We start from the raw sequence: 20,690 nt of genomic DNA, 5'->3' as shown, positions 1-20,690 counted from the left end.
CGTTCAACGATCATGAGTCCGTGCAAGTCACCTGAAACTAGGGGAATCCCCGGGGTGGTTAAAATACTTCGTTGTTGGCACACTGTGCCAACGTTTTGGCGAAAAATAAGATCAGTGCTTCGTTTAACAATTTTTATTTATTGTAAGTTAAGGACTTGACGAAATTGACAAAATAAATAATCAAGTACGAAATTATAAATTATATTATTATTATTATTTTAGTCACAATTATTCCATTGAACACTCAGTCCTCTAAATGCTCCTGACGCTGGTAATAACTCTGCAAAAACAAACTCAATCTGGTTAATTTCCAACCCGAACACTTACCTCGTTCGCAATTTTGATCAAATTTTCCACCATTCCCTTCCCAGTTTGTTTAACCAACCCATAGAACACCCCGTCGGTATTTTCCAAAAGCACGTGAGGATGGTCAAACTCGACCGCATTTCCGGCGCTCATTACAAGAACTCGGTCTGAATCCATAATCGTGTGGAGCCTATGCGCTATGGTCAGAACGGTACAATCCTTGAACTTTCGTCGTATGGTATTCTGGATCAGTTCGTCGGTTTGTGGATCAACATTAGCTGTGGCTTCATCCAAAACCAGAATCTTGTTGTCGCGCAAAACTGCTCTAGCCAGACACAGCAGCTGCCTCTGACCCACACTGAAGTTCGATCCTCCTTCAGAAACGGTACTTGTTAACCCAGAAGGTAGTTCCGACACCGCAGATTTCAGTTTAACTTCATCTAAGGCGTTCCACACTTGGTCGTCTTTGTATTCGTCAAAAGGATCCAGATTTTTGCGTAGCGTCCCTGAGAATAGGACTGGTTCTTGAGGGATGATGGAAATTTTGGAGCGTAGATTCTTCAACGAGATCTGTTTGGTGTCGACGTCGTCTACGATGATGTTACCATCAACGGGTGCTAAGCGGAACAATGCTGTGATTAGTGACGATTTTCCAGCACCCGTTCTTCCCACGATCCCGATTTTTTCCTTCGGATTGATTACAAACGACAGATTTTTCAGAACGAAGGGTTCTTCGGGGGAATATTGCATGAACACTGATTGGAAATCAATTTTGCCTTCGGTGGGCCACTTTTTGGGTGGTGGTTTCGCCTGGTCGTCGGGTTCGGATTCGATTTCTGTGTATTCTATGACACGTTCGACTGAGGTCATTTGGTTTTCGAGTTCGCTCCACTGGCGCATTCCCCATTGCAACATGCCCGTCATGGTGATGGACTGGGTTATGGCAAGTCCGACGTTGCCTCCGTACGTTTCTGAAAACGTATGGGTTAAAAACGTGAAGAACGACAAATGGGTTTTACCTGTTCCTAGAAATAGGAAACTTAGGATGACTAAGCCGATGTACACTATGCAGTTCATGTCCAGCCAGAAGGCGAAGGTTCTGCTGCACCCTACGAACATGTAGTAGGCCGAACTGTGAAGGTCTTGGTGGTTGTCGAACTCTGACTTTAACGCTTGTTGGGCATTGAAAGCCCGGATTGTTGAGAGTCCTTGTAAGGAGGCTGATAGATGCGAAAAGACGGGACTCCTGGCTGAAATAGCAAAATTAGCTTGACAATGATAACCTAGACCGTACTAGTACTCACTGGTGCCTTCCATTCTCTTCAGGTTTCTGCTAGTGGCTAGAAATACCACTTTGTATAAGTAGAATATGACGAAAATGATAACAGTTGGGATTATAATCCATGGGTTAATTGAAGACAAGACCATAGTGATAGCGAAGACATTCAACCCCACTTGTAGCGTATCCGTTATGGATTGTGGTAGCGTTTCATCTATGGACCCCATATCCTTCGAAAACCTATTCAAAATTCTTCCAGATGGGTTTGTGTTGAAGAACCTCATTGTTGCGTTTACGATGTTCGCAAACATGTTGTTGTGCAAATTTTTAGACGCCTTCATACACACTTTGAAGAAGCTCAAGGATCGTGTTAACGTAATTATAATAAGAAAAATGATAATGAAGGAGTGGATGTAGATGCAGATGTCGGGAGTGAAAAATCTGCTCTGCCACGACTCCGTAACCTCAGTGTCGTTCTTAGATTGTCCGAGTCTTTCCTGTTCTAAGTTAACCCAAAAAGTTATAAACAAGTCGGACGCACTACCAGCCCCTTGTGCTAGAACGAAGAGGAGCAAAATGAAGATAGAAACGAAGTAGTTGCCCCCTGCTTTCAAGTAACGTAGATAGATCTTCTTGGACAGGGTCCCGGTACTTCTGTGCTCTTTCACTTCCACCGGCTTGTCACCCTTTTCTAAACTCTTCAAAGATTTGAGTTTTTGGACCACTGCGGTTTTCTTCTTCTCTTCGTCCTCGTCGGGGTTACTCATTTCTTCAAGTAGCTTGACGAACTCGCCTCCTGAATTTCGCAGTTCGTTGTAGGTACCACTAGTCGTGATGGTACCGTGCTCCAGAAGATAAATCCTGTCGACGTTGTGCAGATACTGGAGTTGATGGGTCACCAAAATCGTGCACTTGTGTCTCAAGTACCCCGAAATGCAGTCGTCGAAGAGTTGTTTACCCACGTGGGTATCCACAGCTGATAACGGGTCATCCAATAAATAAATATCGGCGTCTTTGTACACCGCACGTGCCAGATTTATTCGAGCCTTTTGACCCCCGCTTAGCATCACCCCACGTTCTCCGACGATCGTGCGATCACCATAAGGGAACAGAGAAAAGTCGCGCTCCAAAGCACACACTTTAATGACTTCTTGGTACCTTTTGGTATCCATTTCGGTCCCGAATAGAATATTCTGGCGGATGCTAGCGGCGAAAAGCCAGGGTTCCTGCGCGGCGTAGGAAATCCGACCTCCGACGTCCAAAGTACCTTTGGTCAACTCAATCTCTTTTAGAATTATGTGCAGCAGAGTCGACTTTCCACTACCCACGGGACCCACAACACCTATTAGTTGTCCAGGACCGACGTTGAAGTTGATGTCGTTCAAAGTATTGTCTTCTGAAGATGAAACCCACTTCACCGAAACGTCGCTCATGGAAACACCGATCTCTGGTTTGGCGTTTTCGTAGTTATCTGGTACTGGTTTATCGGGTTTGATTTCGCCGTAACAAAGGAACTTTTGGACTCTTTTGACAGAGACGTTGGTTTCGGCTAACAGTGTGATCGCTCGGGGTAAGAACATGGTTAAAGATTGTCGTAAAATGCTGTAGAAAGACGTGACGACGTAGACGTATTCGGCTTTGAGGGTGTTTCCAGTTAAGACGTACGTCAGAACACAGAAGTAAATGGCGGCACGGTTGAGGAAGATAATGAACGATACGTTGATGGCTTTGAGGTACGAACTTCCACGAATTTGGCGGATTTCAAGTCTGAAAACGCGGATTAGTGGTACTAAGTAAAAAAATAAACAAATAGGAATACGTACTTCCTGGCTAGTTCCACTAGTTTCGCGAATGGCTTCTCCCACGTGTACATTTTGATCACTTGAATCCCCGTGATGATCTCGTTCATCAGTCTCACTCTTTGATCAGTCTTGATTGCCGTTCGGTAACGGAAAAACGACGTCTTCTTACCCAGGTACACTGAACCGAATTAGGTTAATTTAGTCAGTTTTATAATAGTTTGAGGTACGACTTACGTTGTAGCGGTATGAACGCCAGAAGTAGCCCTGCTCCGGCGAGGGCCGCCGGATCCACCGTCAGATACAACAACACAATGACAACTATAGCCTCCAACGGTGCCACAATCAAGTGATGAAGATACAAAACGAGATAATCGAAACGGCTGACATCGTTAGACATTAAATTAACCATCTGTCCGACCGTGGTCTCCGCCATCGCACTCTTACTGAGCCTCAGCGCTTTTCGGTAAATCAACGAACAAAAAGCCACTCGAATCTTCAGCCCCAGGTGTTGTAAGCCGAAGAAGTACGAATGCATGATCATGATGTTCAAAAACGAGATGGCTATGATTCCACAAGCGAACAAGTAGGCTTGGTTTTTGCTTATTTCGGTTTGTGAAGGGTCGTAGTAAGCCATGAGGCGCCCGATTAGCATGGGGTGTGCCATCCTGAAACGAAACAGTTAACTTTGGGGCAAATGCGTCGTGGCTGGTAGTACCTTACGATTAGTTCCTGGACGAGAAGGAATATCCCGTACAGGCCGATTTCTACCCCGTACACTTTGATTAGGGTTTTCCAGAGCGACGGGTGTCTGCGTAAGTTGGCTTCCTGTAGCCACGATTTTTCGAGCTTGTCGCCTAAACGACTGGACTCGTGGGCTTTCAAAGGGTCGTATAAGTCTTCTTCGGTGAGGTCTTTCTTGAATCCTTTTACGAACATAGGGAGTGCCCAGCTGGAAGATAACGTTAGTGTTTGGTTTTTGGGGAAAGTACTGCGTTACCAAAAAAATAATTTCGATAGAAAGTTGGCTCTTTGTTGGGGGTGGATTCTAACTTTTTTCGGCTCTTCGAGGCCATTCTCTTTCATTGGTTCTTTCTCTTCCATTTTTTGAAATTTACTGGAACACTACTAATAAAAACGATAAAATTGTTTAGTTTACATACAGTTAAAAGTGTACCTCTGGAGAATGTCGATGGAGGTCGCAGAAACCCGATATTACATAACGTATTTTGCAATCACTAAAACACACTTATGTATTTCTATATGACGAGGTATATGATGAAATGTGATTTTTGCGCCTATGGATAATGGTTATATCGTTAGAGCGATAAGTATTTTGTGAATAGCACACGCGTTATCTGATAATAAGGTTTATCAACAAGTTGCACATGTAATGAAATGATAACTAATGATGATGGACAAAATTTCATTTACTTACTTACCTTACATTTTTTGTGGGAGAAGTGCGTGTAATGACATGACGCCATCGAATGAACGTTAGCTGTAACTACTTCCTGCAGATTTAGCTGGACATGTGTGTAATAATTTTTGTGTTTTATGATGCACTTGTTTTGGTTTTTTATCATACATACTCAATTTTTATAATTTTCAACATTTGGTGTAATAAGTGGCAATTTGTCGAAACAATAATTGGGTTTCGCAATCTTACACAGACTTAGTTAGATTAAATATTTATTTGTCGGATCCTCAAAAGAAAGCCTATTCTCAAAAGAATGTCACTTGCTTCGTCATGCACGCTCCTTACAAGAATTAACAAATTTTAATCAGAGTGAAACAATGGCGAAGATTAAATCTGGTGTTTGGATAGATTACTTTCAGTTCTTGTATATTTGATTATTCTTTAAATTTTAAATAACGTTGTGGGTTATTTACAAAATCCGTCTTGATTTCATTTTTTAGATTCGTTCCTAAATTTTGACTTTTTTGAAAGAATTTTTGTCGAAGTCAAGAGTTCAGTGATGGAAATATTGATAAAGTGGTGGTGGAGAGATTTTTATCAATACATAAAGGCTTACATGCAATAAACAATACAATAGGTATTCGAAAAGACAATCATATTCTTGATCAATGGTGTGATAAGAACTGGAGTGAACTACCGCGGTTTGATAATATTTTGATAATGTTTACTAATATCAAGCTATTACTTTCGATTGTCTAGAAATTATATTTTAATTAAGTTTCAATTGGTTTTGATCACCCGAGTGTCGTATGCAAAAACCGAAGATAAGTAATTTTTTTGAAGTGTGGCTGCTCTCCAGAATCTATCAGATATTGTTAGATATTTTGTCTCGTTTGTTTTTCTTTTAAACTATGCCGCTAAGTTTCCAACTAACTATGTCAGAAGTGGTTTGTTGTGTAACAAATTTTATAAACGCCTCTTTAGACACGAGTTTTTAGCCAAGCCATGTTTAATGAACAGGAAAACTGCCAAGACGTGTCTAATGAGTGCAAACACAGCTTCGGTCCGTGTTTAAACGCTCTGTGCTAACAAGGTTTTAGATACGGGAGAAGAAAAAATCTTGTTACAGTTTGTAGTTTTTGTTGCTAGGTATCAGTTGACATGATTCTCAAGTTCTCGACATTTGTATTAAGATTTTATCGCCTTTTTAAAGATTTTTTAGGATTCTGAAGTTTTCCTTATCTCCATTTTTTTGGTAATGTTTTAAGTTTAAGTGCAAGATAATTTGTTTTATCAAATTGTTATAATTTTATTGTATTTCAAAATATTGTTTTTCTTTTTATATTTCCAATTTTATAAAATAAGATACTCCTGTACTTGTGGTATATGAACCCGTGTTGAATTTCCACCCTAGATATCTAGATTTTTGGAAAAAGAAAATACAATTGCATAACAACATCTTGCAAATTAACTTAAAAACTGCAAAACTGAATGATTTGAAATCTTACAAAAGATTTTAAGGTTATCGTAATGATGGTAAATTTTTAATAAAAAATTATTCATTTATCCCCCCAAAAATTGATGACGTCATCTCAAAATTTTTGGGAAGAAATACTCCTTGAAATATGCAAAGTATTATGACTATAGTGTGGTTTGGTCAATCACTCATAGTTCTTAGAATCACTAATACTCGGAAACATTAATGCATGACGCAATCCATTGTATCGAATCATTCCATTTTCCTGAAAATTTGGGGAGACAGTACTGTTATTACTAATATTACACTGCATATATCCCCCTTTGCAAAATCAATTCTAAATCTAATTATTTTTCAAAAATCTGGATTTAGGATATTATTGAGTTTTTTTGTAAAAGGCAGAGTATTTGACAAAAAATGAAATTTTAGAAATATGAAGTAAGCCAAAAAACATGTAATGTGTAATTTTTTTATACCAGAAAACCAATTTTTATTTGATTAATTTTCTTTAAATTTTTGATTTTTCAATTTTTCGAGATGCACTTTATCGTATTTTCAAATTTTGGCTTTTTCAATTTTTAGATTTTTGAACTTTTACGATTTTGTTGTTTTTAGTTTTTCAATTTTTATATTTAATTTGTTTTAACTTTATGATTTTTAATTCAGAGCACATTTGTATCATTCGAATGTTCTTGGTTTCGCCACGTTTATTTACACGTGTTGACTGAGAATTTTTTAATAACACCCATTTTCGAATTTTTAAAAATTTAAATTATTTTGGTTTTACAATTTCTCAGTTTTTTTATTTTTTTGCAATTTTTTAATTGTATAATGTTTCTATTTGGAAGCTTGTAGAGTTTTCAATTTTAAGTTTTTAAAAATTTTGATTCATCAACATTTGATTTTTTCAATTTTTTAAAATATATACAAAATTTCGATTTTATATGTAGTTAGCTCGATTTGTCAATTTCTAGGTCGTTTATTCAGTTTTTGGATTTTTAATATTTCAATTTTTAAATTTTCCATTTGTAAACTTTTGTTTCTTTAATTTTTCAATTTTACATTTTTTGGAATTTTTATTTTTTGATTTTGTAATTTTTCTGTGCCCCAGATTTTTCATTTACAATTTTTCTATATTTTAACTTTGCACTTCCTCAATTTTTCAATTTGTAGATATTTTAATTTTTCTTTATTTCAATTAATCAATATTTAATTTTTTTTTAGCTTTTAAGTTTTTCAAGTTCTCAATTTTTTATCATTTTATTTTCCCAGGATCTGATTTTTAATTTAATTCAAAAATCACAGATTCATTAAAACTGAAATTTTCACGATTTTACAATCTTTGGATTTTTCAACTGTTATATTTAAATTTTTCTTAACTAATTAATTTATAATTGCTTTCACTTGCTATAATTTTTTAATTGTACAATGTTTCTATTTGGAAGCTTGTAGAGTTTTTAAAATTTTGATTTATCAGCATTTGATTTTTAAAATTTTGTAAAATATATACAATTTTTCGATTTTATAGTTAGCTCGATTTGTCAATTTCTAAATCGTTTATTCAGTTTTAGGATTTTCCAATTTCTCGATTTTTAATATTTCAATTTTCAAATTTTTCATTTGTAAATTTTTGTTTCTTTAATTTTTCAATTTTACAATTTTTGGAATTTTTATTTTTTGATTTTGTAATTTTTCGCTGTCCCAGAATTTTGATTTGCAATTTTTCGATATTTTAACGTTGCACTTCCTCAATTTTTCAATTTGTAGATATTTTAATTTTTCCTTATTTCAATTAATCAAGATTTCAATTTTTAATTTAGCTTTTAAATTTTTCAAGTTCTCAATTTTTTATTGTTTTATTTTCCCCGGTTCTAATTTTTTATTTAATTCAAAAATCACCAATTTATTGAAACTGAAATTTTCACGATTTTACAATCTTTGAATTTTTCAATTTTTATATTTAAATTTTTCTTAACCAATTAATTTATAATTGCTTTCACTTGCTGTAATTTTTTAATTGTACAATGTTTCTATTTGGAAGCTTGTAGTTTTTAAAAATTTTGATTCATCAACATTTGATTTTTAAAATTTTGTAAAATATACACAATTTTTTGATTATAAAATCGAACTATAAAGTTAGCTCGATTTGTCAATTTCTAGATCGTTTATTCAGTTTTTGGATTTTCCAATTTCTCGATTTTTAATATTTCAATTTTCAAATTTTCCATTTGTAAATTTTTGTTTCTTTAATTTTTCAATTTTACAATTTTTGGAATTTTTATTTTTTGATTTTGTAATTTTTCGGTGTCCCAGAATGTTGATTTGCAATAACTTTTCGAAATTTTTGCTTTGCACTTCCTCAATTTTTCAATTTGTAGATGTTTTAATTTTTCTTTATTTCAATTAATCAAGATTTCAATTTTTAATTTAGCTTTTAAATTTTTAAGTTCTCAATTTTTTATTGTTTTCTTTTCCCAGGTTCTAATTTTTAATTTAATTCAAGAATCACATATTTATTAAAACTGAAATTTTCACGATTTTACAATGTTTGGATTTTTCAATTTTTATATTTAAATTTTTCTTAACTAATTAATTTATAATTGCTTTCACTTGCTATAATTTTTTAATTGTACAATGTTTCTATTTGGAAGCTTGTAGAGTTTTTAAAAATTTTGATTTATCAACATTTGATTTTTCAAATTTTGTAAAATATACACAATTTTTCGATTATAAAATCGAACTATAAAGTTAGCTCGATTTGTCAGTTTCTAGATCGTTTATTCAGTTTTTGGATTTTCCAATTTCTCGATTTTTAATATTTCAATTTTTAAATTTTCCATTTGTAAATTTTTGTTTCTTTAATTTTTCAATTTTACAATTTTTGGAATTTTTAGTTTTTGATTTTGTAATTTTTCGGTGTCCCAGATTTTTGATTTGCAATTTTTCGATATTTTAACTTTGCACTTCCTCAATTTTTCAGTTTGTAGATATTTTAATTTTTCCTTATTTCAATTAATCAAGATTTCAATTTTTATTTTAGCTCTTAAATTTTTCAAGTTCTCAATTTTTTATTGTTTTATTTTCCCAGGTTTTAAATTTTAATTTAATTAAAAAAATCACAAATTTATTAAAACTGAAATTTTCACGATTTTACAATCTTTGGATCTTTCAATTTTTATATTTAAATTTTTCTTAACTAATTAATTTATATTGCTTTCACTTGCTATAATTTTTTAATTGTACAATGTTTCTATTTGGAAACTTGTAGTTTTTAAAAATTTTGATTTATCAACATTTGATTTTTAAAATTTTGTAAAATATATACAATTTTTCGATTTTATAGTTAGGTCGATTTGTCAATTTCTCGTTCGTTTATTCAGTTTTTGAATTTTCCAATTTCTCGATTTTCAATATTTCAATTTTTAAATTTTCCATTTGTATATTTTGGTTTCTTTAATTTTTGAATTTTACAATTTTTGGAATTTTTATTTTTTGATTTTGTAATTTTTCGGTGTCCCAGAATTTTGATTTCCAATTGTTCCATATTTTAACTTTGCACTTCCTCAATTTTTCAATTTGTGGATATTTTAATTTTTCCTTATTTCAATTAATCAAGATTTCGATTTTTAATTTAGCTTTTAAATTTTTCAAGTTCCCAATTTTTTATTGTTTTATTTTCCCCGGTTCTAATTTTTTATTTAATTCAAAAATCACCAATTTATTGAAACTGAAATTTTCACGATTTTACAATCTTTGGATTTTTCAATTTTTATATTTAAATTTTTCTTAACTAATTAATTTATAATTGCTTTCACTTGCTGTAATTTTTTAATTGTACAATGTTTCTATTTGGAAGCTTGTAGAGTTTTTAAAAATTTTTGATTCATCAAAATTTGATTTTTAAAATTTTGGAAAATATACACAATTTTTCGATTTTATAGTTAGCTCGATTTGTCAATTTCTAGATCGTTTATTCAGTTTTTGGATTTTCCAATTTCTCGATTTTTAATATTTCAATTTTTAAATTTTCCATTTGTAAATTTTTATTTCTTTAATTTTTCAATTATAGAATTTTTGGAATTTTTATTTTTTTATTTTGTAATTTTTCGGTGTCCCAGAATTTTGATTTGCAATTTTTCTATATTTTAACTTTGCACTTCCTCAATTTTTCAATTTGTAGATATCTTAATTTTCCCTTATTTAAATTAATCAAGATTTCAATTTTTAATTTAGCTTTTAAATTTTTTTCAAGTTCTCAATTTTTATTGTTTTATTTTCCCAGGTTCTAATTTTTAATTTAATTAAAAAATCTGAAATTTATAAAATTGAAATTTTCACGATTTTACAATCTTTGGATTTTTCAATTTTTGTATTTAAATTTTTCTTAACTTAACTTATAATTGCTTTCACTTGCTATAATTTTTTAATTGTACAATGTTTCTATTTGGAAGCTTGTAGAGTTTTTAAAATTTTGATTTATCAGCATTTGATTTTTAAAATTTTGTAAAATATATACAATTTTTCGATTTTATAGTTAGCTCGATTTGTCAATTTCTAAATCGTTTATTCAGTTTTAGGATTTTCCAATTTCTCGATTTTTAATATTTCAATTTTCAAATTTTTCATTTGTAAATTTTTGTTTCTTTAATTTTTCAATTTTACAATTTTTGGAATTTTTATTTTTTGATTTTGTAATTTTTCGCTGTCCCAGAATTTTGATTTGCAATTTTTCGATATTTTAACGTTGCACTTCCTCAATTTTTCAATTTGTAGATATTTTAATTTTTCCTTATTTCAATTAATCAAGATTTCAATTTTTAATTTAGCTTTTAAATTTTTCAAGTTCTCAATTTTTTATTGTTTTATTTTCCTCGGTTCTAATTTTTTATTTAATTCAAAAATCACCAATTTATTGAAACTGAAATTTTCACGATTTTACAATCTTTGGATTTTTCAATTTTTATATTTAAATTTTTCTTAACCAATTAATTTATAATTGCTTTCACTTGCTGTAATTTTTTAATTGTACAATGTTTCTATTTGGAAGCTTGTAGTTTTTAAAAATTTTGATTCATCAACATTTGATTTTTAAAATTTTGTAAAATATACACAATTTTTCGATTATAAAATCGAACTATAAAGTTAGCTCGATTTGTCAATTTCTAGATCGTTTATTCAGTTTTTGGATTTTCCAATTTCTCGATTTTTAATATTTCAATTTTCAAATTTTCCGTTTGTAAATTTTTGTTTCTTTAATTTTTCAATTTTACAATTTTTGGAATTTTTATTTTTTGATTTTGTAATTTTTCGGTGTCCCAGAATGTTGATTTGCAATAACTTTTCGAAATTTTTGCTTTGCACTTCCTCAATTTTTCAATTTGTAGAGATTTTGATTTTTCCTTATTTCAATTAATCAAGATTTCAATTTTTAATTTAGCTTTTAAATTTTTCAAGTTCTCAATTTTTTATTGTTTTATTTTCCCCGGTTCTAATTTTTTATTTAATTCAAAAATCACCAATTTATTGAAACTGAAATTTTCACGATTTTACAATCTTTGGATTTTTCAATTTTTATATTTAAATTTTTCTTAACTAATTAATTTATAATTGCTTTCACTTGCTGTAATTTTTTAATTGTACAATGTTTCTATTTGGAAGCTTGTAGAGTTTTTAAAAATTTTGATTCATGAACATTTGATTTTTAAAATTTTGTAAAATATATATAATTTTTCGATTTTATAGTTAGCTCGATTTGTCAATTTCTAGATCGTTTATTCAGTTTTTGGATTTAGCAATTTCTAGATTTTTAATATTTCAATTTTTAAATTTTCCATTTGTAAATTTGTATTTCTTTAATTTTTCAATTATAGAATTTTTGGAATTTTTATTTTTTTATTTTGTAATTTTTCGGTGTCCCAGAATTTTGATTTGCAATTTTTCTATGTTTTAAGTTTGCACTTCTTCAATTTTTCAATTTGTGGATATTTTAATTTTTCCTCGTTTCAATTAATCAAGATTTCAATTTTTAATTTAGCTTTTAAATTTTTCAAATTCTCCATTTTTCATTATTTTATGTTCCCAGATTCTAATTTTTAATTTAATTCAAAAATCACAAATTTATTAAAACTGAAATTTTCACGATTTTACAATCTTTGGATTTTTCAATTTTTGTATTTAAATTTTTCTTAACTAATTAATTTATAATTGCTTTCACTTGCTATAATTTTTTAATTGTACAATGTTTCTATTTGGAAGCTTGTAGAGTTTTTAAAAATTTTGATTTATCAACATTTGATCTTTAAAATTTTACAATTTTTCGATTTTATTGTTAGCTCGATTAGTCAATTTCTAGATCGTTTATTCTGTTTTTGAGTTTTCCAATTTCTTGATTTTTAATATTTCAATTTTCAAATTTTCCATTTGTAAATTTTTGTTTCTTTAATTTTGCAATTTTACAATTTTTGGAATTTTTATTTTTTGATTTTGTAATTTTTCGGTGTCCCAGAATTTTGATTTGCAATTTTTCTAAATTTAAACTTTACACTTTAGCTTTTAAATTGTTCAAGTTTTTTTTTCAATTGCTTTCACCGCGTTTATTTTTATTGTGTTGACTGATCATTTTATTAATAGCACCCATTTTTCAGTTTTCTAGTTTTCAATTTTTAGTCTTTCCAAATTTTAGCTTTTAAATAATGAAGTTTTCGTTTTTTTATTTTTAAATTTATCACAAAAAAGACAAGTTTATTCGAACTAAAATTTTAAAAATTGTAAAGCAGGAGTTTTTTTTTTCAGATTGCTCTTGTATTTTCGAAAAATGGAAACATCCAAAATAATAAAAAATCAAAATATTGGAAATCTAACAATTGAAAAAACGAAAAAATAAAATATCGAAAAATTGAGCAATCTAAAAATAATAGTAGAGAGAACCAATCTCAAAAAATTACAAATCAAAGAACTGCGGAAACGAAAAATTAAAAATCGAAAAACGGAAAATTCGAAAAATTGATAAAGCAAAATTTTAATTTTGAGATTTCAAAAAAATTGCAACACGAGAAATTAAAAAGGTGAAGTAACGAAAAACTAAAAAATCGAAAAATTAAACTGGAAACTCAAAAAATTGCAAGTCAAAATAGTGGAGAACGGAAAAATTAAAAATCGAAGAACGGAAAATTCGAAAACTGAAAAAAGGAAAAATCCGAAAATCGAAAAATCTAAAAATGAATTTATTGAAAAATTCGAAGAGTACGAAACTACCCCACCAACAATTTTATGACGTTTTCTCAAATTGCTTAGTACAGCCATATAAATTTTACAAAATAACATACTCCTGTAATTGTGATTTATGAATTTGCCTTGATTTTGTTGGTTATTACAACTTTTTTTCTTCAATTACAATATATTAAGAAATACTCCTATTCTACTTTCAACAAAATTAGGCGAATTATCAAACAATCGTGAATTGTGACCGTCGGCCTGTTCTGAGTTTATGGTTTCTTAGAATAATGCGTTTGTATCAATCAAAATCGAGTCCTCGAAAGCAGAGGAGCCCTTAAAAATCCATAATAATGCAAAAATTCACTTGAAATATTTATGTCTCTAAAATTTTAATAGATCACAAATACAAGACAAGAAATAATAAAACAAAATAATGCGCACATAAAAAGTTTATTTTCCAAAGATATATAAAATATTTAATGATTGTAAATCACGTTAACAGTTCTTTGAAATATTTCCCTTATCATCTTCGTAGTTCAGTAACGTTTTCATTCCCTATCACTTCTGTGGTTTAAAAAAAGTTGTGGGGCACCAGCGGCATATGGTCCTTGTCCGTTGTGAAAATTCTGAAAAATTAAAAAATGTTGTTTTCCCTTAATTATTATTTACAAAATTTAAATTTCAATTATATACCTGAGCCGCTGTCGTTTTCAAATTTTCGGCCATAGCCGCCCCCGTTTCGTTTACCAGCGAATAAAACAACCCTTCTGTGTTTTGCAAAAGCACATGCGGGTGATCAAACTCCACCGCGCACCCCCCATCCATCACCAGCACCTTATCAGAATCCATAATCGTCTGCAACCTATGCGCAATAGTCAGCACAGTGCAATCGCCAAACTTCCTCCGAATAGTTTTCTGAATCAACTCATCAGTCTGGAGATCTACATTCGCCGTAGCTTCATCTAGAATCAATATATTATTTTTACGAACGATTGCTCTTGCCAGACACAACAGCTGTCTTTCCCCGACACTAAAATTCGATCCTCCCTCTGCCAACTTCGTCGACAACCCAGCAGGTAAATCAGACACCAGTTGCTTCAATTCAACTTCTTCTAGCCCATTCCACAGCTCCTCGTCGCTGTATTCGTCAAAAGGGTCAAGATTTTTTCGTAGTAAGCCGGAAAATAGTACCGGTTCTTGAGGAATGATCGACATTATTGAACGCAGATTGGTTAAAGGGAGTGATTTGGTGTCAATGTCGTCGATTTTGATAGTACCTTCAACCAACGCGAGACGGAACAAAGCTGAAATTAGAGACGACTTTCCGGCACCGGTACGACCCACGATACCGATTTTTTCTTTGGGTGCGACTGTCCAGGATAAGGTGCGGAGGACGTAAGGACTATCGACGGAATACTTCATTGATACTTTGATAAAGTCGATTTTGCCTTGCTGTGGCCAGTTTTTGGGTGGGGTAGTTTTGCCTAGGTCGGGCTCGGGGGAGAGTTCTGTGTATTCGACGACCCGTTCAACTGAAGTCATGTGGTTTTCGAGTTCGCTCCATTGTCGGATGCCGCGTTGCAACGTTCCGGTCAAAGCGATGGACTGTGTGATGGCTAAGCCAACATTACCACCGTAAGTTTCTGAAAAATGGGATTAGTATTTTTTGGATTTTGCTTTTGGGGGACTTACCGGTACCGATGAAGAGGAAACTGAGGATCACGAGTCCAATGTAAATGACACAGTTGACGTCCAACCAGAACCCGAAGGTTCGGCTACAAGACATGAACATGAAGTACGCCGAACTGTGGTGGTCTTGTATATGGTCGAACTCCAGTTGGAGGACCTTTTGGGCTCCGAAGGCTCTTATGGTTGACAGACCTTGCAGAGATGCAGTGAGGTGCGAGAACAATGGACTTCGGGCTGAAAATTTCCTATTAACTGAGGTCATTCAACGAAAGTAGTCGTACTTACCGGTACTTTCTATGCGTTTCAGGTCTCTACTCGTCGACACGAAGACGAATTTATAGCCGTAAAAAATCACGAAAATGACAATCGTTGGCAGTATTATCCACAGGTTGACCAGCGAGATAATGAAAGTTATGGCAAGTACGTGCAGAAAGACCTGGAAAAAGATACATTCAGTGTAGATGATTCGCGGGTGCGACTTTAAGTACTTACTTGTACTGAATCCGTCATCGATGTTGGCAGCGTCTCATCTACAATGTTCATATCTCTAGCAAACCGATTGAGGATTCTTCCCGAAGGATTCGTGTTGAAGAACCTCATCGTTGTGTGTACGGTCTTATCAAACATATAATCGTGCAGACGCTTTGCCACCATCATCGAATACTTAACAAAACACACTGATCGCAACAAAACCAAGAAAATCAAAAGAGCGATTAGCGACCCATACAGACACAAAAGATTATCAGAAGTGAAAAAACTTTCCTCGAACTCGACTCTGTAACTCTCTGTGTCATTAACCGTTTGTTGGTCTTCCAACCGCTTCTGTTCAAGATTTACCCAAAAACTAAGAAAATAGTCAACTCCACTTGCACAAATCTGGGTTAACAGAAATGTAGTAAACACGAATAAAGGAAACAAATAACTACCTCCCATCCGGAAGTAATGCAGATAGACTTTTTTCGAGATAGTTCCGACACCTCTTTGCTCTTTGACTTCCTTAGGCAAGTCAGTTTTTTCCTCGAAACCTATCGACTTTCGTTTAACTGGTGACGTTTCACTGGTGTCTTCTTCCTCTAAAACCTCATTTTCGACCTCATGCAATAGTTTGATAAAGTCGCCTTCGACCTTCTTTAATTCCGCATACGTACCGCTCGCACTGATAGTACCGTTTTCGAGGACGTAGATTTTGTCTACGTTACTCAGGTACTGAATCTGGTGAGTCACCAGAACGACACACTTATCCTTGAGATAACCTGTGATGCAACCTTCGAAGATTTGCTTACCGACTTGGACGTCTACCGCTGATAAAGGGTCATCGAGGAGATAAATATCGGCTTGTTTGTAAATAGCCCGGGCTAGACCCACTCTAGCTTTTTGGCCGCCGCTCAACATTATTCCTTTTTCTCCCACAATGGTACGATCCCCGTACGGGAACGACATAAAATCCTTTTCCAACGCACACACCCGAACTACTTTTTTGTACCTTTCGAGGTCCATGTCTTCGCCGAAAAGTATATTTTGTTTGATACTGGAGGCAAAAAGCCAGGGTTCTTGGGAAGCGTAGGACATTTTGCCTTTGACTTGGAGCGTCCCGGAGGATAGGGACGCTTCTTTGAGAATGGTCTGGATGAGAGTGGTCTTGCCGCTACCCACCCGACCCACAACTGCAACCAGTTGATTGGGTCCAACGCAAAAGTCAATCCCGCTTAAGTTCAAGTCTGACGACGATTTGTCCCACTGGACGTCCACTCCTTGTAAACTAATTCCCACTTCTGGGGTTGGAATGGTTGATGGGTCGTGACTGTCGACTTCGTCGTTGAGGAGGAAGGATTGGATTCGTTTGAGGGATACACCGATTTCGGCTAACATGGCGACGCATCGGGGTAGATGAAGGGTTAAGGGTTGTCGGAGGGTTCCGTAGAAGGAAGTGGCTACGTAGACGTAGTGGGCTTGTAACACGTGACCAGTGCTCACGTAGGTTAGAACACACAGGAAAATAGAAGTAGGGACGATGTACATAGACGTGGACATGTAGATAGCCCGAAGGTACGCGTTGGCTTTGATTTCGTGGATTTCTAACCTAAATAAAACAAGAAATGTAGTTTGTTTGGTACATGGCTTAAGTTTGACTTACTTTCGCGCTAGTTCTATTAATTTGGCGAACGGTTTCTCCCAAGTGTACATTTTGATTACTTGTATCCCCGAAATGATCTCGTTCATTAGGCGAATCCTGTAGTCCGACTTAAGCGCTGTCCTGTATCTATACCGGGCCGTCAATTTTCCGAGGTAGACTAGAATCGTGAGTTTAGACAAACAAGGGACGGGTTCAAGGTACTTACACAAAATCGGAATGAATAGCATCAGTAGTCCGACGCCGACCATGGCCGTAGCATCCACAGTCGCAAAAAGCAAGTACAAAGCGATCATCGTCTGTATCGGAGTCACGAAAATTTGGTACAAGTGTAGACAGATATAGTGGAACCTGCTGACGTCGGTTGATATTAAATTCACCATTTGGCCTACAGTGCTTTCCATCATCGCGGTTTTGCTCAGTTTTAGGGCCTTCCGGTATATCAAGGACCGGCAAGCTATCTGCATCTTGATTGAGAGATGTTCAAGACCGAAATAACTCCCGTGTACTATCATCACGTTTAAGAAAGAAAACAGGATTATTCCGGCAGCGTACATGTAGGCTTCGTTTTTCGATATACCGTTGGGTGTGTAGTATTCCAACAATTTACCGACGAGTAAAGGTTGCCCTAGTCTAGAAATCGGGATTAAAATTGGTACACAAAAAAAACAGGTCGTACTTACTTTAGTACCAGTTCTTGAATCAACAGGAAAAACGAATAGAATATGATTTCGCGGTAGAACACTTTGACTATTATTCTTCGTAGGGACGGGATTCGGTGCTGGTTTTCCTCATTCTCCCAGGCCTTTTTCATCCGGTCTCCTAGTATTCGGGACTCGTGCGATTTTAAAGGCCCGTAGAGGTCGTCGTCACCGAGATCTTTTTTAAGTCCTTTTCGGAAAAAGGGTAGCGCCCAGCTGAAAATGGGTGCTTGAAGCGATCCTTAGCTTTTTCGTATATGTACTAACTTACCAAAAGAATAAAGTTGATAGAAGATTAGCTCTCGCTTTTGGGTGGATTTTCTTGACGGGTCGGGTTCGGTTTTTGCGCTCGAGGTCTTCCATTTTGGACTGGTAATAAGATGAAAATTGGGTTAATAAAAATGTGACTTGTTTTAATGTGTGTAAAAAAATTGCCCTGCACTTGTGACAGACATGTGACATATAAAAACTAGTGTACGTAGTGTTACTAATAATCAATAAAGACAGTAGATTAAATAAAAAAAAAACATTTAGGTTTTCAAAATCACGAATTTCGCATTTCACTCAAAAACAATCATTTACCGATTTTTGTTAATTTAATTGTTATAAACTAATAACGTTACTTACGTTGACAGTTGTCGAACAAATTGACTAACAAATCGTTGATTACACGTTGCCGACGAACACCAGAGTTTCCATGCGTCGACCGAGCGCACTCATCGATTTCAGCTCTCGCACTAACAAAATTGTAAACATTCAACAATACTTATTCATATTTATCTCGTCTGTCCCGGTTCTATTGTTCTGATTGTCAGACAGGTGGTTTTAGAATCATTGCAAGTCTTAACTGGTTTATAAATTAAAACTGCGTCATATTGCGCAATGTATGCGGAAGTATGCTTTTTGAGTTTTGAAAAAATTTTTGGCGTCACTGTGTTTTGATAAAGTACGTAATGTAGTACCTGCGCGTTCGCAAAAAGTACAATGGTTTTCCAGTGTGACGGTGATTACCGTGTAATGGTGCTTCAAACTTCAAGGTTGCCAAATTGAAATAATTATTTGTACAATTTGAACAATTTCGTCTTATATAATAATTATAAATAAATAAAGCTTAGGATTTAAAAAAATAAACTTGCGGTAAGTATGACTGTGATTAAATTGGCGTGAAAAATACGTAAACTAGTGACTGGTAATTGTGGAATAAAAATACGAGTGCAGTGTGACATAACGTGTTTTTTACGAGGCTGGAGATTGATTTCCTGTGCGAATGATAATACTGCTAATGGGGACACTCCAACTAACAAACTATGTACAGTTAATAATGTTCTTCTAAATCTATGTTTTTAGTAATTCGGCTATCACCACAAGAAATTTCTTTAGAATTTTCAATTGAATCACATTTATCAATCTCGATAGTGCATAGAACGAGATAGCGGTGTCTGCACTATATAGAGTGTGTTTTTATGCGATATGAACAAGATATTGCTTCTAGGAAAAATATTTGAAATACTTTGATATGTGATCGATTGTCTTCAATGTTTACATCAACAATGTCCTCGTTTTGTCTACGCTGTAGTCAAAATGTCCACACTTCCAGTCAGAAAATCTTGTCTTTGTCAATTTAACTTCTTCGTGAAATTGATATTTTTTTCCAAGAACACGTAAGCCTTCGTTCGTGCGTCAGCGATGTTCCACGAAAGCTAAATATGTGATTTTTTAGTGTGACGTCGCTTTAACGTAATCGACTAATAAACAACGTTGCCATTGTTACGTTTCTGTAGACGTATCACGTCGGACATGAAATAGTACTGGTACCAAGATTGAAGTTTGCGGAACACCTTGAAGATTGTTTGACCGTCAGAGAATTTATTTTTTTAATGTATGCAAATTTTCTGTGTTTGATACATAAGCTAAGTCGCCCTGTATAAGCAATTCTAAATTAAAAATGCACTCTTAGAATGTACAAACTTTCTATAATAAAATAAAAAAGTTAACGGCGTTAGTGGCTTATAAAGTACGGCGTGCAAATATACGGGGTGTTTACTTAACATGTGGCAAACATCAGGGGGTTATTCCTGGGGTCAATCTAAGATTTTTTGTCCTTGAATGATTTTCGGAAAGACCATTTGTTTCCAAGATACGGTGCGATAAAAGGAAAGTGTACTGCAACATACGAAAATCGCGGGATGGCCTGCTCCATCCCCAGACTTAAATCCTTTGGATTGTTGTAGAGTTTTATGTATATAGAGTTTTTTGAAAACACTAATGTACACTACTGTAGCGGGAAATGGAGAATTGGAGAATATTCGAAAAATCGGGTAATTACTTTTAATTTAATTTTTACATGTGATACGAATTCATAAAATTTTGTTCTTTTTTCGAAAAAATTTTAAAATTTTCAATTTTTTGATGTTTCAACGTTAATTTTGTTTGATTTTACAAAATATCATTGGCTTATTTAATTTACTGTGAGATGAGGATTTTATTTTAGCAAGTGGTAAGATCCAAGATTAAAGAAAAAACTTCATAATTGCTCAACCCCGATTTCTTTTTGATCACCCATTTTACTGGATGAAAACGGGAACTTATATTGATAAATCGTGGAATCCAGACAAAAAAGGTAAAACTAACCCCACCTACGCTTTTTAATTTCATTGGCTTATTTAATTTACT

At 33.6% G+C, this 20,690-nt stretch overlaps 3 protein-coding genes across 7 annotated transcripts in view; 1 reads left to right on the top strand and 2 right to left on the bottom strand.

Moving 5' to 3' along the window:
• LOC135129997 (transmembrane protein 198) overlaps positions 1 to 20,690 on the top strand; it is a 106,055-nt gene that overhangs the window by 16,670 nt on the left and 68,695 nt on the right. The gene's annotated exons all lie outside the window — the stretch shown is intronic.
• Positions 119 to 5,035, bottom strand: LOC135130052 (probable multidrug resistance-associated protein lethal(2)03659). Of its 4 annotated transcripts, XM_064057364.1 has the most exons (10): positions 4,827 to 5,035; positions 4,562 to 4,622; positions 4,385 to 4,512; positions 4,103 to 4,336; positions 3,622 to 4,052; positions 3,409 to 3,565; positions 1,611 to 3,352; positions 1,326 to 1,556; positions 328 to 1,277; positions 119 to 280 (listed from the first exon to the last, which is right to left on the bottom strand). In XM_064057364.1, exons 3-10 carry the CDS (start codon positions 4,486 to 4,488, stop codon positions 245 to 247), a joined length of 3,885 nt encoding a protein of 1,294 aa, XP_063913434.1. In that variant the 5' UTR covers positions 4,489 to 4,512; positions 4,562 to 4,622; positions 4,827 to 5,035; the 3' UTR covers positions 119 to 244. The 4 variants fall into 4 exon arrangements, with proteins under 4 accessions (XP_063913434.1, XP_063913436.1, XP_063913433.1 ...); XM_064057366.1 differs by lacking the exon at positions 4,827 to 5,035 and having other exon boundaries at positions 4,385 to 4,501; positions 4,548 to 4,739; XM_064057363.1 differs by lacking the exon at positions 4,827 to 5,035 and having other exon boundaries at positions 4,562 to 4,739.
• On the bottom strand, positions 13,931 to 19,031 carry LOC135129824 (probable multidrug resistance-associated protein lethal(2)03659). 2 transcript variants are annotated; one of them, XM_064057085.1, is made up of 10 exons: positions 18,645 to 19,025; positions 18,289 to 18,386; positions 18,000 to 18,233; positions 17,525 to 17,949; positions 17,320 to 17,476; positions 15,678 to 17,265; positions 15,471 to 15,621; positions 15,189 to 15,419; positions 14,190 to 15,139; positions 13,931 to 14,122 (listed from the first exon to the last, which is right to left on the bottom strand). In XM_064057085.1, exons 2-10 carry the CDS (start codon positions 18,378 to 18,380, stop codon positions 14,045 to 14,047), a joined length of 3,906 nt encoding a protein of 1,301 aa, XP_063913155.1. In that variant the 5' UTR covers positions 18,381 to 18,386; positions 18,645 to 19,025; the 3' UTR covers positions 13,931 to 14,044. The 2 variants fall into 2 exon arrangements, with proteins under 2 accessions (XP_063913155.1, XP_063913156.1); XM_064057086.1 differs by lacking the exon at positions 13,931 to 14,122 and having other exon boundaries at positions 14,366 to 14,458; positions 14,509 to 15,139; positions 18,645 to 19,031.

This window comes from Zophobas morio, unplaced genomic scaffold (genome assembly GCF_036711695.1).
Source record: "Zophobas morio isolate AGI-343-1 ecotype UQ-CSIRO unplaced genomic scaffold, CSIRO_AGI_Zmor_V1 ptg000017l, whole genome shotgun sequence".
Taxonomy (NCBI): domain Eukaryota; kingdom Metazoa; phylum Arthropoda; class Insecta; order Coleoptera; family Tenebrionidae; genus Zophobas; species Zophobas morio.
Note: the sequence above shows the minus strand (reverse complement) of the source record. Positions and strands in the feature narration are given on the sequence as shown.